The 18722-nt window shown below is 35.3% G+C and overlaps 1 protein-coding gene across 1 annotated transcript in view; it reads right to left on the minus strand.

Moving 5' to 3' along the window:
- PUM2 (pumilio RNA binding family member 2) overlaps window positions 1–18722 on the minus strand; it is a 95612-nt gene that overhangs the window by 63085 nt on the left and 13805 nt on the right. The window contains exons 5-10 of the mRNA XM_042780742.1: window positions 10734–10921; window positions 9972–10141; window positions 6677–6947; window positions 6213–6306; window positions 4628–4753; window positions 1578–1720 (exon numbers count right to left, since the gene is read on the minus strand). Coding sequence (XP_042636676.1) covers window positions 1578–1720; window positions 4628–4753; window positions 6213–6306; window positions 6677–6947; window positions 9972–10141; window positions 10734–10921 — 992 coding nt within the window. The remainder of the gene's footprint in view (window positions 1–1577; window positions 1721–4627; window positions 4754–6212; window positions 6307–6676; window positions 6948–9971; window positions 10142–10733; window positions 10922–18722) is intronic.

Consider the following 18722-nt stretch of genomic DNA (forward strand, 5'->3'; position numbering starts at 1 on the left):
TCTACATGTGACCACAGTAGGACAAACCGACAGACAAGTTTGTCTTGCTGTTGGAGACCTCTCGTATCACCCCCAACTGGGTCCCTGTGGCTGACTGGACCTCTGTGTGGCTTCCTGGCTTTTAATCCCCTTTCTCCTGCTCTTCTGCCCTGCTGTTTTGTGAGTCCCTAAGTTGTCCCTGGGGCTGACTGCTCCTCTGTCCGGGTTCCTGGCTTTTTATCCCCTTTCTCCTGCTCTTCCGGCCTGCTACTCTTAACAATTACAACAATCTAAAGAGCCAAATGGAGCTTCTAGAAGGTCTTTTGAAAAAAAAAGTATTTCTAATATATATGCTCTTATCAAGTAAAAAAGGGAGACTAAGAGTGGAACAAGAAAGAAGGCAAAATCTTAGATGAATTTTCTTTAAAAAACTGAAACACAGAAGTATAATGGAATAATTTAAGTATATTATTTGGTTATACCTGTTGTGAAACTGTGGAATAGAGGAAAAACTACAAATTAAACAAAGCTTTCAGAATCGAGAAACCATACTAAAAGTGGGTTAAAGCAGCTTTTAACTTCAGGGAAAAAAAAAATAATAACATTACATCAAATCATAAAGATTATGCAGGCTGGTCAAATTTTACTACTTTGCAATACACAGTTATTGCAGTGATTATACATAGATATAATAAACATTAATTTCACAAAGAGAAAAACTTAAACAATGTAGGACAAGGTGAAAATCCCATCTATGTAAGTAAACATTGCACATCAGTGTGTGTATTATTAATGTAGTATGGTATTTTTGTTTGCCCAAAGAAGACAGGGTTAAAAAATAATTTATTAAGTAATACTGTGACATGATGACCAAGGACTGAGCCACAACACAGATTCACAGAGCATCAATATAGTATTAAGAAAGATTTAAGGAAATTTAAAATAAAATTTCTTTGCCAAGTAACACCATACCCATCAGTAAGCAGCTTCTCTGGTATAAAATCAGATGAATTTGACACCAAGAATTGTGATTTATAGTAACAATATTCTTACAATTATCAAGATACTTTTACAAATGTGATTAAAATAAGAAAATAAAACAAACTTCATGCTAAACACTTTTGTTTCTAAGAAATTAAAGCTAACCTTTAGTCAAAATATTTTCCTATTTTCTTCTTTAAAAATATAAAGCACCCAGGAGTCCTTTTTTGTTCTGTCAGAAATGTATGGAATGAATGCTTCAAATGGCAATATAAATACTTTAAAATTTTAATAGTAATTTTAAATATCCAGGGGAAAATGAAGTGACAATTACTTTCATAGGAACATTATTAGCATACTTTCTTTAGGAAGTGATGGAAAAAAAATTCAAAACTGCCAGAGATTTCAAAATAGCAAACGGAAATGTAGAAATGGATTATAACCAAATCTTTTAAGTTCACATGGTAGTGATTTTAAAAAATGCAATAAATATTTCTGGACCAGCGCTAAGTCAGGCACTGTAATACATACTAAGGATGTTGAACTTACAGAATTATAAAGAATCAATCTTCAGGCATTACTGATTCAGTTATTATTCAATGAGGGAAGAACTTTACCTGTTGTTGTCCAGGCTGGGCTTGTGACGCTGCTTGCTGATTTGCTGTGTTGTTTGCAACTGCTGCAGCTTGTTGCTGAAATAAATTGGCTGGATACACCCCCCATGGAACACCATAATACTGAGGTGGAACCACTGCTGGACCTAAACCCCATCACCAACCACAAAAAAAAAAAAAAAAGAAACTCTCTATGTTTTGTAAATGCATGAGGTCGGTGACAAGAAGATTAGAAAAGAGGACAGTACCTAAGACTTAGAGCAGATGTTGTCCTTATAACCATGTACCCACTTATACCTGCTATATATCCTTTATACCTTTTCTGATTTTATTAGAGAGAAAGTATCATTCAGCTATTATTAAAACAGTTAACTGTTCAAGACGAAAAATAGTGCCCGAAAGGAGAGATGTGAAGCTTAAACTCCATGAAAGGACACTTAAGCAATGGAACATTAATTAAATGTCAATTTATGGGTCTAGTATCAATAAACATAAATAACATATTCAGGAAACATTAGACACCATAAAACTAACATTTTCTATATTCAAGTCATCATTTCTCTTGAAACAGATCATTTTCTGATCTTGAAAAGAATTACAAAAACAAACAAAATGTTTCTTTCTACCTTTGCAATCTGTATGACAAAACTAGAGAACATTCTGCTATCAAACTTGCAACAACTGTATCTGAACTGCAAACGATTAATTTAAAAATAGTTTTCATATTAAAAATAGAATTAATCATGAAATCTCAACTGAAAATTACATTAAAAGAAATGAGGTATTAGTCTTTATGTTGTGAGAAAAATGGGACTAGTGAGTCCAGATAAGAAAGAACTAGATAATATAAGCATAGAGGGAAAGAGGTAAGAAAGCAAACTATGAAAAATAAGAATTATTCCTTACTTTATTCAAGATAATATTTGATCCCTGGCAAGAAAACAGTACTATATACAATAAGCTCTACTACTAAACTAATGGATAAAACATCTTGAATTCTGATATAATAAATATGCTTTAAAATTCCACTAATATGATTTTAGCATATTTAATGCATACATCAAAATAATAGAATTCTTGGTTTCACTTTGTTTTGGAAGAAAATGAAGCCTAGTGTAACTTACTGAATTACTAAAACAAAAATGCTTAAAAAGGTAAAACAGAATGTAACTAAAGACAAAAACCTTAACTAAAGACAAGTAAGCATAATCTCATAGTGAGACCTGTTAAATACACAAAGTGTTTATGATGGAAGTATATATGATAAAAATAAATAAATAAAGGTAGTCATCTACCTAAAATGCACTGTCCAAATACAGTAGCCAGGAGCCATACATGTGGCTAATGATCAATAAAACTGTAGGTAGCTCATACTGAGATATGCTATAACTATATAATACACATCAAATTGTGAAGACTTAGCATGAAAAGGAGAATTAAAATATTGATTTTGATAATATTAATAATTTTGGAAAATATTTTGGACATGTTGGGTCACAGCAAATATATTACTGTTTCTTTTTACTTTTACAAGGAGTCTGTCTACTAGCAAATTTAAAATTACGTATATAAGAGCCATATATAGCTTACTGCACAGCACTGGCTTAAAAAGTCTAAATTAGGAATGGCTAGAATGTTATCTTGAAACTAAATGGCCTGCTAAAGACGCTTTTCTCACTGACATTGCTTAATGAATATCTGTATGTATAATATACAAGCACTTTACATACTTATGGGAGCTCAGGTAGCGTAGTGCCTAAGGCACGTGACTGCTAATTAGTTGGGTCTGACTCCATGGCACATAACAACAACAACAATTACATACTTATAGTCATTTAAAGGGCATGGGAGCTCTGGTAGCATAGTGCCTAAGGCACGTGACTGCTAACCAGATGGCTGGCAGTTCAAACCCACCAGCCACTCATCAGAAGGAAGGTTGGGCAATCTACTTCTGTAGTGATACTGCCTCGGAAACACAAGGAAGGGTTGTTATGAGTTGGGTCTGACTTGATGGCACATAACAACAACAGCAACAGGAAAACTTAGAGCCTTATGGAATCACAAGCAGATCTACATTCAAAAGTTGCTGAATACATAGCTTCCAGTCTGCTAGCTAAGATATCCAGAGAGAATTCAAAATTAATACTTTTTTTCACTTTTTAAAACAAAGCCTTGAGTATCAGAAAAAAATCCCCAGACTTCTAAGAAAAGACTGGCTGTTCAAGAGTTGTGACAATAAATAACCACTCAAGTAGATTTAAACTTGTTTAATTGACAATTCACTTTAGGGAACATATCTCTGAAAGCCACATAATCAATGACAGCCTCCAAATTTGAAAGTCAGCCAATTAGCAGACACTGTAGTGAACACACTTCTATGGTTTATATCAACCCATTCCTGCCTGTCAACTATAAACTAATTTATTCTGTCCCTGTAATCAGCTCAGTGAGACTATGCCTGACCAGCACAACTCTCCCCTATCTAAATGAGCAATAAATTCAGTTAACTTCTGATTTTGAATGGTGGTCTCATGGTTTGACAGGATTTAGTAAGTTCTTTCCAACTACACCCTACCTTTTCATCCCCCAGCTTCCTTGCACCTTTTACCACTAAGTAAATTTTACTTTTTAATTAATCATTCTCTCAAGATTGCTGAAGCCGTTTATCTTTATACTTACCCCTGAACTGAGTATTCACACCAGCTACTTCCAGTTTACTTTCTGAGAAATAACTTTAGTCTGAATTGTCTCTTTGAGTAATGGTTTAGTCACAAGGATAGAAATTTGTGGTTGATAATTAAAATTTCCAAAACTACAAAACTGAAAGTAAACAAACTATGTATATCACAAAAAGAGTTACTGCTTAGGCTTTCTCCTGCAAGCACTATATAGCATTACCCTGAAAAAATAGCTTACCCTGTGGAAATTTTAGCTCATTTTGGATAAATGTTTCAGTTTTCCTAGGAACCTCAAATTGTCCAAGTAGACAAAAACCAAGCTTACACCAAAATTGTAACTAAATCCTTAATATGCAACAAGGAACAATAAATTACCTGCTAATGTTGCTGCTGCAGCCAATCCTGCTGCAGTATATGGATCAGTTCCTGGAGGAGCAGCACTAATAATATAAGGATTTGGCACAAATGCAGCTGGAGCAAGGCTGGCCGAAAACACACCTGCTGTTTTTAAAAAGAGGAGAATCAATAAATAAAAATGCCAAGTATGGTTTTCTTCACTAGATAAAAAACATTTCTAGTTTGAATTTGGGGGTAAAATTGAGGGAAAAGGTTTATAATGGCACAAATCCTACCAGCTGAGTGATCTTGGCCATGTTACACTACCTAATTCTAAGGTTTCCCACTTACAAAATAAGTGTATCACCCACTGAATTGTAGAATTTTTGTGAGAATTAAATATACTGAATATGAAATGACTGTATAGCACCAGCACATAATAGGTAGATAATAAATGTTAGTTCCTTTTTCCCTTGCTTCAGTATTTTAAACTTTGAAGATGTACCTAAGGCATCGTAAGATGGAGATGCACCTAAGGTCAATCAATAAAAAACTATTCTAAATTTAGAGTTAGCCTGCCAAAAGGTAGTGATTCACTCAATCTTTATTAAACCATATTAAGAGCTAGGGATTCAACAGTGAAGACAGAGGTAAACTGGCAATTACAATATGATATACAAAGTAATATGGGCTTTTTGGAAGGAGTGGGTCAGATAAAAAAAAAAAAAAAAGATTACACAAATCTACACAGGTGATACAACAACACAGAAGGATAAACACACACTATATCAATGTCATTTTCCTAGTTTTGATACCGTAATTACGTAAGATGTAATCACAGCAGAGATTGGGTATAGACTATCGGGAACTTCTGTACTATCTTTGCAACTTTGTGTGAATCTATAATTATTTCAAAATAAAAAAAAAATGAAACCAAAAAAACCCCATGAACTCATTTTACTCCATATTATACTATATGAAGGGGTAAAATCACAATAGAAAAGATTTTTGGGGGGAATGGATACCAGACAGATTTCTCTCTATTAATAAACGGCAAAGATTTGCACTTGATTGGGAAAAGGAGAGAAAAAAAACACAAAATAACCAGAAAGTGAAACATAGAACACTGCCAGGACCCCAAATATTCAAACATTAATACTGTATATCATGCTTGTAACTGCTATAATAATTCACATTAAAGACTAAAGGCCAAATACCACATAACTTAATGAAGGAAGAAAACATTAAGAATCTATCTTGGAATTCTTGTTTTCAAACAACTTTTAAAATAAACATCCTAACTTGTTAGTGGACACAAATAACTATATTTGAATTTCCAAGTGTTTGACTCCCTTGAACTCACACAGGGAAAAAAACCACCTTATGTGCTGAGAACTTTTACCAAGGTACAGATTTTTATTTAACCAATGATGCAAATAATAATCAGACACAATTCTTCACTACTTAATCTTTATCCTTGCCATGTAATCTATTACTCTTTATTATCAATAATGTATTTCAAAAAGTAATGAAGTATCATTAAGCAATATATGAAAACATTCTGAACATTTCAACAGAAGATTTTCTAATAGTTTAGTCAAAATGGTAATTTATAAAAGCTTACCTATATGTGGCTGCTGAGCTGCAGCTAATGCATATTGCTGCTGTTGAGCTGCAGTTAACTGCTGAACTGTTAGTGCGTTAGTCCTCTGAAAGAGCTATTAGGGAAAATATTTAATATAAAGATTAGTCTCAAAACATCACGTTTTTAATTGGAAAACTGGAAAAAAAATATTTTAAGCACTTATTTGAACCACTTTCTCAAATGAGGGCATTTTATTCAATAATATGCTAAGTATACACTTCAGAATGCATGCACTGCCGTAGAGTTGGATCTGACTCATAGCGGCCCCTCCTTGGGTTTCCGAGGTGGTATCATTATAGAAGTAGATTGCCCAACCTTCCTTCCGAGGAGTGGCTGGCGGGTTTGAACCGCAAGCCTTCTGGTTAGCAGTCAAATGCCTTAGGCACTGTGCCACCAGAAGAACTCCCTTAAGAGGCACTTCTTAAAGAAAGGGCAAGGTTTACCTGCTGCTGGGAATTGTAGTCAAAAAGGCCTACAGTAGCTCCCGAAGAATCCATTGGTACCTGGTTACCAGGATAGTCAAATTGTAAGGACTCCAGACCAACTTGTTCCATGGCATCCAGATTCTGAGTTTCAGGGTTTGAAAATTCTTCAACAAGTGGTTTATTAGCTGTAGGATTAGGAAGAGGCCCCAGTCCTTCTGGGGGATTAGTATTTGGGCCTAGGCGCTCAACTACTTCAGTTGGAGAGGCCTGACGACTTCCAGGAGTACGACTATATAAAGAAACAGAAAATGTCGTAAGTAAAAGTAACCTAAAAAAAAAAAAAAAGATGAAATAGGAAATATGAAATCATGAAAAACCAAGGGTAGTATAATACAGTTGGCAAATAGGGCACCCTGGGTCACTAAATAATACATGTTATCCTTTTCCCCCTGAATATGAATGCCTATTAAGAGTTGACATTCACTGACTTTTTTTAAATTTAAATATTAACAGTCACTCTCCCCAGTATGAATAGCATAATTACACAACTTAATAAGAAGACTGGCCAGTATCATAACTTCAGCTTATATAACTTACAACCTTTTTCTCAAATCAGATATATGAATAGCAGATATGAAAAGCAGATTACCAAGTGGCAGATAGGGAAGGGCACAAAACACAAACCACCACCACAGTCCTGTCCTGCTCACCAGTACATAAACTATTTTGCCATAATATCTTGTTTAATAATAAAGAAAAAAATGGCCACAGGGATCACTGTGGTCTTCAAGAGGTAAGAGATGCATGATAAAACACAAAAAGGCACTAAACTAAGACAACAGACTGACTCCTGGTTCTGTGTGTGTGTGTATGTGTTGTGTATCTGTTAAAAAATACAGGTAACAAAATATTTGCAGTTTCAACAAACTTTGCATGCACAGTTCAGTGACATTAATTATGTTTATCAGCTGGCTATGTCTTCTGAATATGATTTCAAGTACATAATTTCATGTTCTAGGATCTAATTTCCTCATTAAGGAGAATGAAGAGATGACCTTGTGGTTTCAACTAGCAAACAGAAAAGAAACTGTGAAACTCCTCTATGATAGCTCTCTGAAGACAGTCTTTTTAATTATACCAAATTGTTTGTTTAAACCAGAGATATAGAATATATTTATACAAATTAAGTATATACAGCAAAGAACAATTCTACATAAAAAAAGGAAAAATAACTTTCTTCACTATATGGCCTCACTAATTTTCCCAAGAAATTCATTAACACTGGACTAAATACTACTAGCTTTTTTCTTTTTAGCAATACTGTTTATGGTCTAAACTTTATTTTTACCTTATTTCTAGACCTAACTGATCATATTTACAACCATCCTTTTCGTCTACCTAAATGTTTTATATAGAATTCATTCCCTGACCAGAAGGTAGCTTATTGTTCTGATGAACCATGTGTTCATAATATGTTCAAACATGCATACATTAAATAAATGTCAATTTTGTTTTACTTAGCTTTTAATTCAGTTAAAGAGCTTTGCCGGCACTGTGGTTAAAGCATTCGGCTGCTAAGCAAAAAGTCACCAGGTTCAAACTCATCATTCATTCCGTGGGAGAAAGATGAGGCAGTCTGCTTCCATAAAAATTTACAGCCTTGGAAACTCTATTGGGTAGTTCTACTTTGTCCTACAGAGTTGTTGCAAGTTGGAATAGACTTGATGGCAGTGGGTTTTTAATATAGTTGTTACATATATAAGTGGTCTGTCTTCAACTTCAGGTGTCTCACATTGGGATAAATTTGCAAACATGTACATGCCTTCTAGACATTTAAATTTCTAGACATTTAAATTTTAAATTCTAGACATTTAAATTTGCAAACATGTACATGCTTGCTAGACATTTAACTTACATTTGATTTAAAAATCAAGTGTTGTCCTTAGAACATCAGAAGAAATTTGAACCCCTTTTCCCTTTAATTATACTTAGTTTTTCATTCAGAATGTATAGGAAGAAAAAATAAAACTAGAATGATCTTCTTTAAAATTAGTCAATTAAAAAAAAAAAGGCCTGCCATCAGACTTCCATTCCTTCCAGTTCTACTCCGATAATATACATATATATTGATGTATTAGGTAATGTACATATTAATGATGTATTGGTATAGTGACCATATGGCTAGTTATTCTTTTAAAACTTAGAAACATGTCAAGTAGTAACTATTATTGTATCTAAAATAATTCTTAAGTAACTTAAGACACATACCCCCTAAATTAATAAAAATTTAGAATACTAAAAGATACAAGGTTCACTCTTAACATTTTAATGGGACAAGTATAGTTTTTTATATATATACAATTCTAATATAGAAAATAGTAGAGAGTGCAATAGAAAAAAATCATTGTGCTATGAGTGGTGCTATTTTCTTGCTATAGTTAATGGTATATTAACACTTCAATTATAAATGTATAAATTGAAAGATTTAAAATAAATTCATGTTTAAATGCATGCCCTTGACTAAAGCTTAGACTAGGTAAAAGCAGATGAACAAAATCATGATAAGGTTCTAAAACAAATAGAATAGCATTAAATTTATTTCTTGTCAAAGAGGTTTACTGGTTTTGGATGCTTTTTTGCACTTACATTTCTATGGTATGTTTTTAAAGAAGCAATGTCACTCTGCTTTTGATAAATAAAGCCAATAAATGTAAAAGTATACCACTCTCTATGTACCTATACCCTGCTGACTGAGAGTCCATGGTTCATAAGATCTTACAGAAACATCTAATTTTCAGGTACAGGCTCCAAAGAATCTGACCATCAAATGATAACATATAGGAAACCAGTATGAAGAAACAACTCCCTAATATTTATATAAATATGTGTACTGTTTTAATCTATGACCAACAACTAGACACTTAATAGCCCTAAAGAGATAGGTAAAAAGTTACAACTAAGAATTCTGAGCTTAAAGTTAACTCCAGTAAGTATTCTTACAAATTTGTGCATCATTAAAAAGGGCCCTGGTCCTAAGCTAATTATGTCTCTTTTCTAAGCCTACCAGTCAAATGGTGTGTGCGTGAATGGATGGGGAAGTCAGAGACAGAAAGAAAAGAAACAGAAAGGAGCTCAAAAGCAACCCCAAGAAGTGTTTGCCAAAAAAATCAGCAGGTATCCTTATAAAAGAATAAAATCTTAGCTCAGATTTACACAAGGTACAAAGGGAAATAAACCTAAATTAGAAAAATGTCTGAATCAATCACATCCCTGAAGAGATAGGCTTTTCTTCCGGAGAAAGTTAAAATCTTACTTAAAATCTTTGCAATCGGCATCCATTCCATTTGGCAAACCTCTGCCATTTATTTTAGAATCATCATCATCTCCTTGTTTAAGATCTCTGTTTTGGTCCTGCTCAAATGGAGAAGCCTTGCCTTTTTGATCTCCTTTCTCAGGTCCATCTGTTTCAGCATCTCTAGTGCCCTGAGGAAAAAGAATCTGTTTGATTCTGAGTATTTAATAAAACACAAAAAAAGGCACCATCAGGTGATCTACAACTACACTACAGTGCAGTGCATGTAAACAACAAAAGCAATGACTCTTATTTTCATTTCATAGCCAACTAATTTATTAAAGGCCAAAAAATTGAGTACAATCCAGTGATTTATAACAGAAGGGCTAAGTCAACCTTAACTATAGCGGTGCTGGAAAAGCAGTTAACACCACAAATTAAGAGCTCTATTTAGTGCACAGACGATTTTGTAGAACATACTCCAAAACTCTGGATTTATGCTTAGTTATTTCAGATCAACCACTACCATGAAAATGCATTTCTAATCTTATAAATTACATTTTTAAATCAGTATGATTTGATTTTTAAAGCACGGTTATTATAAATATCCCCAATGGATCGATCATCTGATGTATTCAAGAAGTGGCCAAATGAAGAAAATTAGAGCACTAATATCTCCATAATTTCCTTTAGGTCTACAAGGGCAGGGAAAGTAAATTGACTTAAAAATGAAGGTAACATACTAACAAAGTAAATAAATATTCCTTTACTCAAAATACTTACAAAAGTTCCCTTCCTAAATCGAGTATCCAATTTATCAGCAGGAGAGGAACTTAATACATATTCTACCATGCTCACACCAAGGCCTCCACTTTCTGATCGCGGAGACAGTATTGCATTTACTTCACTGTTTCCATGAAAAACCTGTCCAGATCTTCTCTGTACTGTAATAGGTTGAGACAGTGGATGGTCTGTTTGGAAGAAAAAAATGCAATTATATATTTATATTTTTAAACTAAACAAAAATGTTTTCACACAAATTAAAGGAAACAAAAATCATCAGATTATATTAAATGTTAATATAATCTTAGCAAAAAGCTCTTCATTGTACTGAGATTCAATAGCCTGGGCACATCTCTTAAAAATACAAATGTAAAGAGTCATTTAACAGTAAACAGGTAAAGGCCAATGTAAGTAACAAGCAAAATAAAAAGGTCAAAGGAGGTAACATTAACTTGAAAACTTAATGGTCTACAAGCAACATATTAAAAGTTAATTCTTTTGGTAACAATGTTTATTAAAAATCTTCAGGGATAAGAACCTAGCAGAACAAAAATAACTTCCCTAATTGGCAGAGGTATTTCTCAACTTGCATTGTTTTAGTAGACAGATTCAAAATGTGTGGCTGTAATGCTATAAACAAGTGAGTTAGTTTAGAAAAAACATTAATACACAGAATTTTCTATTTGTGGTAGGAAAACAAAGTATAAGTATCATGGACAGATTTTCTTTAAAGTCTCTTCTAGAACAGATAAAAAGTTTTCCATTTACTTTTTTTAATTGCGTATCTATTTTTATCTTCAAAGGCACATCTCTAAAGACTCCACATTACATGTCTTATGGTAATTGTTAAAATACTAATTTCCCCAGAATTCAGGGAGCTGGGAGCCAGCACCTTATGGAGATCAGGTCCAAAATGCCAGAAGCACATCATGCTTGCTAAGAGTAGTTTATATTGGCCCAGTTGTACATTGGTAAATATTTAACCATTAGAAATCCAGAAGAAGAAAATCTCTAATTGTAATTAACTGCCAATCTGTATGATGTAAATAAGCCTGCAATGCTCCACAATCCTTGCTATACCTGAGCCCACTGTTGTAGCCACTGTGTCTATCCATCTTGTTGAGGGCCTTCCCCTTCTTCATTGACCCTCTGCTTTACTATCCTTCTCCAGGGAATGGTTCCTTCTGACAACATGACAAAAGTAGGTGAAAGAAAGTCTGGTCATTCTCACTTCCAAGGAGCATTCTGGCTGCACTTCTTCCAGGACAGATTTGTTAGTCCTTTTAGCAGGCCATAGTACTCTTAGCATTCTTCTCCAATACCACAACTCAAAAGCATCAACTCTTCTTTGGTTTTCCTTATTCATCGTTCAACTCTCACATGTATAAGAGGTGACTGAAAAAACCATGGCATGAGTTAGGTACACCATAGTCTTCAAGAAGGTATCTTTGCTCTTTATCACTTGAAAGGTCTTTTGCAGCAGATTTGCCCAATGCAATAATGTCGTCTGATGTCTTGACTGCTGCTTCCATTGGTGCTGATTGTAGAATCAAGTAATATGAAGTCCTTGACAACTTCAATCTTTTCTCCATCCACTATGAAGCTGTTTTTTGGACCAGTTGTGAGGGTTTTTGTTTTCCTTATATTGAGGTTGCAGTGCAGTAAATTACTTAGTGTGGCTTTTCTAGCCATAAGTCTTTGTAAACTCTGTGGTGGAATTTGCTGTGAGCAACTGAGGAGCTTCTGATTGTAAAAGTTATCCACCTGGGGTATTTCTGTTGGGCACAACACAAAGCAATGTTCTGGGAGGTTCCTGCTCTCTCTCAGGTGCTTACAATTCTGATGTTATGATTAGTTAGTTTGGCCACTCTGCCGGGCTCAAAAGAAGACCTCCTAGAGGCAGAATTCTCTCTGACCTCTGGCTGAGGAAGACGTGCTGCTGAGAAAGACACCGAGAGACACACATTGCTGGGAGAGAGACTGTTGGGTGAGAGACTGTGGGCTGGGAGAGAAACTGAACGTTGTTCCTGAACTTGAATTGTAGCCTGGTGCTTCCCTAATAAAGTCCGTAATCTGTGAGTTCTATGTGGCCACTGCAGCGAATTATCGAACTCAGGAGAGGGGTGGTGGGTGTTTTGGTAGGAACGGTTGGTGAAAGGGCTGGAGGGAGGCAGAGGAAGCATGTCTGACCTTGCACGAATAGGCCTTGTGTTACTGATGGTGATCCTGTATTCTTCTTGTGGGGTTAGAGGAGGTCAGAAGATGTGACCTCCTTGCCCTTTTAGCAGAGGTGTAATCCATACTGCAGACTGTAGTCTTTAATCTTCATCAGTAAGTACTTCAAGTCATCCTCACTGATCAAAGACTTTTCTTCATTTGGGTGTTCTGTAACCACACTATTTATTCCCTTTGTTTTATAGTTGTCCTTATTTACAAACTGGTATCTCTGGTTCTCTGTTTTCAGTCTTACAAGTTTATTTTACTTTGGATACTTCTATATCTGGGTTGGTTTCTGGGTGATGATGTCATGTGTGTTAATCACAGGCTGCTGTTTGCTGCTGTTGGTTCTTCTTCCACAGTCTTCCCTTTAGCATCTCTTATAAGGTGAGTCTGATTTTTACAAATTCCCTTAATTTTTGTTTATCTGGAAATGTTCAAATTTTGCCTTCCTATTTGAGGGACAATTTTGCTGGATATATAATTCTTATTTTGCTGCTTATTTCTTTCAGAGTTTTATATATGTCATCCCACTGCCTTCTTGCCTAAATGCTTTCTGCTGAGAAATCAGAACTTAGTCTTACTGACTGCCCTTTGTAGGTTAACTTTTTGTTTTTCCTGAACTACTTTTCAAGGTTCTTTCTTTGTCTTTGGTTTTGGAAAGTCTGATTATGTTTTCATGATTTTCTTTTGGGATCTATACTGTTTAGGGTTTGTTGAAAGTCTTGAATGCATAACTTCTTGTCTTTTACCCCAGTAGAATATTTCTCTTCCAACAAATCTTCAACAATTTTCTCAATGGGTTTATTTGTCTCTTCCTGTTCAGGAACTCTGATCACATGTAAGTTATTCCTCTCAATAGTATTGCATATACATCTCAGGCTTTCTTCATTTTTTGGTTCTTTCTTTCTGACTGCTCCCTTACAAAGTAATATTGAGAGAACTGTCTTCAATCTCATCAACTCTACTTTCCATTGATTCAATTCTACTCCTTTGTTCTTTTAATGTGTTACCAATTTCTGAAATCTCAGTATTAGTCATCTGGATTTTGATTTGCTATTTCTGTATGATATCAAATTTTTCATTTATTTTGTCAGTTTGTTATTTGTTTTCCTAAATGGTCTAGAGTTTTATCCGTGTTTTCCTTAATTCTGTCAGTGTTTTCCTTGATCTCTCAATTCACTGAAGGTACTTAAATACAATTCTATTAAATTCTTTATCAGGTAGTTCCAATGCCAAGTCTTTGTCAGGAAGTTTTCTGACTCCGTATTTTGGTCCCTTAAGTTTGTACTACTTTATCTTGCTTCTTTGTGTGAACTGTGACTGCCAGTTGTCTCTGAGACATTGTGATGTCGTTTTACTTATATTTAATTGGTGATTCCATGTTGGTGTGATTTGCTCAGTTTTTGTTTTTTAATTTAATTTTTGGTTATACCCTAGAGAATGGGGCTGGTGTACTACTGTAGTAAGTAGCTTGGCAGCGCTTAGGCACTCACCAGCTGTCTCCAGATGGCTGTGAGAGTATGAGGATGTAAGCACAGATCTCTGTTAGCTGTTCATGTAGAGGAGTTGAGGGTGGGTTAGGCTAGTATTTAGTATTGACCATTGTCTATCACAGATCAGTTGGTGGACAAGCAGATGGTGACCCTCACCCAGTGGGTGGGGCTGCAGGAGGTGCAGATATGGTATGTGAGCACAGTTTTTTGCCTGCCAGCTACCAGTGGGGGCCCATGCAGTCCTCAGCACACAGAGCTGATTATCAGGTTGCTGCCCCAATCCGAACACCACTTGCAATGATTCAAAATGGCCACACCTTGCGATCAGTCAACAATCCCTAACTCTGTTTCTCTACTTATTTGATGTTTTCATTCCATTTCTCATAGTAGTTAGTATTTATTCTACTCCTTTATCCTTCCCTTCAAAGCTCAGAGTTCCAGGATTTTCATCTGTTTCAATGTTTTTGTTCCTTTGTTGTAGTGGGGCTGGGCAACTTGTCTGCCCATTCTGCCGTTTTCCTTCCTCTTTCAAATAGTTTTCCATTTACTTTTGTTTTAAACAAAGTTATTCATCTATTATAAGTATCTTTTCTATATATTTAGAAGTAACAACAAAATAATACTTAAGATCTGAGATCTACTGGAACACAAATATAATGAAATATTTAGGACAACACAGTTTCCCCAGAAAACGTTTACACAGGATTCAACAAGTTACCAGGTACCTCAAACTCAGACACAATAGCCAGGATTAAGTCTAGCTTTTAAAGGGCTATAATAAGGGTATTAAGTCATAATTTTATTAACTGTAATAATTTTTAAATGTTTGTTACGTTTGTTAAACCATATTAAAACATTTCCATTTCAACACCTGTGCTCAAGAGAGATTAAGGAGCTCTGGTATCGCAGTGGTTAAAGTATTTGGTTGCTCACCAACAGGCCAGCAGTTTGAACCCACCAGCTGCTCTGTGAGAGAAAAGATGAGGCAGTCTGCGTCTGTAAAGATTTACAGCCTTGGAAACCCTATCAGGCAGTTCTACTCTGTCCCTATAGGGTTGCTATGAGTTAGAATTGACTGAATAGCAGTGACTTTTTTGGTATGTGCTATGTGGAGTCCCTAGGTGGTGGAATCATTTAATGTTCTAGGCTGCTAACTCAAAGCTTGGAGGCTCAAGTCCACCCAGAAGCTCCTCAGAAGAAAGGCCAAAATATCAGCCATTTAAAACTCCACGAAGAACAGTTCTACTCTTGCCACACATGGGATTGCCATGAGTTGGTTTCCACTCGATGACAACGGGTTCTAAATGCTGGGCATTGTGCTGTATGTGGGAAATCCAACAAGAAATGAGACATCTTCTAACCTCAAAGAGATTACAGGTTTAACAGGAAACACTTACGATAAAAGTGCTTCAATAAAATAATCTACGATCCTATGGGAGCAGAAAGAAGAGGCACTGATCCTTCCCAGTCTTAGAATGAACCTCAAAGGATGTGATGTTTAAGCAGACCAAAAAAAGGTAAAAAGTTAAGATAAGCAAAAAATAGGTGAAGCAGGGGATGAAGACAGAATTTTAGAGAAACCAGCATGTCCAAAGACCTGGAAATGCCAGAAGAATATAACATAATCAACAATCAAAAAGTAGTTTAGTTCATCTAAGAAGGGACAAGATATATAATAAAGTATCCTGTAGTTTTATAAAGATCTTTCTTAGAAAAACAATTCCTTTCACAAAAATAATGTGTTGCTCATACTTATACATGCCTAGCATTCAAAATGCTTGTTCAATAAACTAAATTCATTACTAATTTTTTCATGTTTCCTGGCAAAACATTAATATTCATCTTAAAAGCACTATCTACACAGCTAAAAAAACAACTTTTAGGAAAAGGAGTGGTACATGGAAAGGAAGTGGTACTAGGATTATAAATGTGATGACAAAAAAAAAAAAAGTAATGCGTAAACTTATTTCTTAAAAGTTTCCCTGCTGGTACAACAGTCCTTCAAATGTAACACACCAAAAATATTTCCCAAATATCCATCTTGAATATAATCTCTCATTATCATGTTGTGCTGAAGATGCTTTGCTTTTGAATGCTCTAAAAAACAACTAGTTCTGGTAAATAAAGTAATTAACCATTCAACCTTTAAAACAAAACCGAAATATGGCCATCTAACAAGTTATCAAATCCATAAGCTTTTTAGCAAAGAATGTGTTTTTTGGAGGGTAGAGGGGTATAATAGTACAAACCACCAAATAATGTAAATTATGAGTGGAATTTAATATACAATAATTTCTAATTCACAAAAAGAAAAATTCTTGAAGGCCAAAGGCTAGGATCATGGATCTCACTGATCTCCCAAATCTGCTACCAAAAAACAAAAACAAAAAAATTCAGTGCTACCAAGTTGTGATTCACAGTGAGACCCCCTTGGCTTTCTGAGGTGGTATTTCTACGGAAAGAGCCCAATCTTCCTTCTGAGGACTGGCCGGTGGGTTTGAAGTGTGAGCCTTCTCGTTAGCAGTCAGATGCCTTAGGCACTATTCTACCAAAGCTCCCTACATCAAGGTATTATTTATTGATTGAACTCAAAGAAAATTTTCAACATTTTAAGAAAATTTTAGTCAAAATTAATCATGACCAAACATTTTAATCTATTTTGACTGTAAAAAAACACTTTCTAACCTTTTGGGTTTTAGCTTTTTGGCAATTACTTCAGTTTAACAACAAGTTTAAAGTTATAAACATGCTTACAATCTTTCAATATATTTTAATGATTTGGAGAATAAAGAAACACCTGGCAATGTATATTCAAAATAAAATGGTAATATTTATATGGATAGCTGCTGTTGAGCTGCATCCAACTCATAGCGACTGTATGTCCAATAGAATGAAATGCTGTACAGTTCTGTGTCATCCTCGTAATTATTAGTATGTTTGAGTCCATCTTGTGGTTACTGTGCCAATCCATCTCCCTTGCCCTTGGTGGTCCTATACTAAACCAAAAATGATCTCCTTCTCTGGGGATAATTCCTCCGTGATGATATGTCCAAATCTAGTGAGGTGGATAATGTTCTATTGTGATCCACAGGGTTTTCACTATTTTTCAGAAGTAGATTGCCAGGCCTTTATTCCTACTCTGACTTAGTCTAGAAGCTCTGCTTGAACCCACCAATCATAGGCAACCTTACTGGTAAATGAAATACCAAGGGCAAAGCTTCCATTTCAGGAGGTGGCATATAATCAAAAACCAATGGTACTGAAGGAAGAAGTTGAAGCTGCACTGAAGGAAGCGGCAAAACACAAGTCTCCAGGAATTGACGGAATACCCACTGAGATGTTTCAACAATGGATGCTGCACTGGAGGCACTCAGTTATGCCAAGAAATTTGGATGACAGCTACCTGGCCAACTGACTGAAAGAAATCCATATATGTACCCATTCCAAAGAAAGGTGATCCCACAGAATGTCAGAATCATCGAACAATATCATTAATATCACACACAAGTAAAATCTCACTGAAGACAATTCAAATCAACTGCAGCAGAGTATTGACAGAGAACTTTCAGAAATGCAAGCTGGATTCAAGAGGTCATTGAATGAGGGCTATCGCTGCTGATGTCAGATGGACCCTGGGTCAAAGCAAAGAATACCAGAAAATGTTTACTTGTGTTTTACTGACTATGCAAAAACATTCAGTTGTGTGGATAACAAATTATGGGTAACATTGAGAAGAATGGGAATTCCAGAACACTTAATTGTACTCATGAGGAACCTATACATAGACCAGGAGGCTATTGTTCAAACAGAACAAGGGGATACTGCATGGTTTAAAATTAAGAAGGGAGTGCATCAGGGTTGCATCCTTTCACCATACTTATTCAATCCGTATGCTGAGCAAATAATTCAAAAAGCTGGCCCATATGAAGGAGAAGGTGGCATCAAGATTGGAGGAAGTATCAACAACCTGTGATATACTGACGACACAACTTTGCTTGCTGAAAGTGAGGATGACTTGAAGCACTGATGAAGACTGAAGACTACAGTCTGTAGTATGGATTACACCTCAATATAAAGAAAAAAAAAATCCCCATAACTGGATCAATAAGCACCATCACGATAAATGAAGAAAAGACTGAAGTTGTCAAAGACTTCATATTACTTGGTTCTACAATCAACACCAACGAAGCAGCAGTCAGGACATCAGACCACATATAGCAACGGGCAAATGAGCTGCAACAGACCTCTTTAAAGTGCTGAAGAGCAAAGATGCCTC

This window comes from Orycteropus afer, unplaced genomic scaffold (assembly GCF_000298275.1).
Source record: "Orycteropus afer afer isolate SDZICR_OR568_19922 unplaced genomic scaffold, OryAfe1.0 scaffold00058, whole genome shotgun sequence".
Classification (NCBI taxonomy): Eukaryota; Metazoa; Chordata; class Mammalia; order Tubulidentata; family Orycteropodidae; genus Orycteropus; species Orycteropus afer.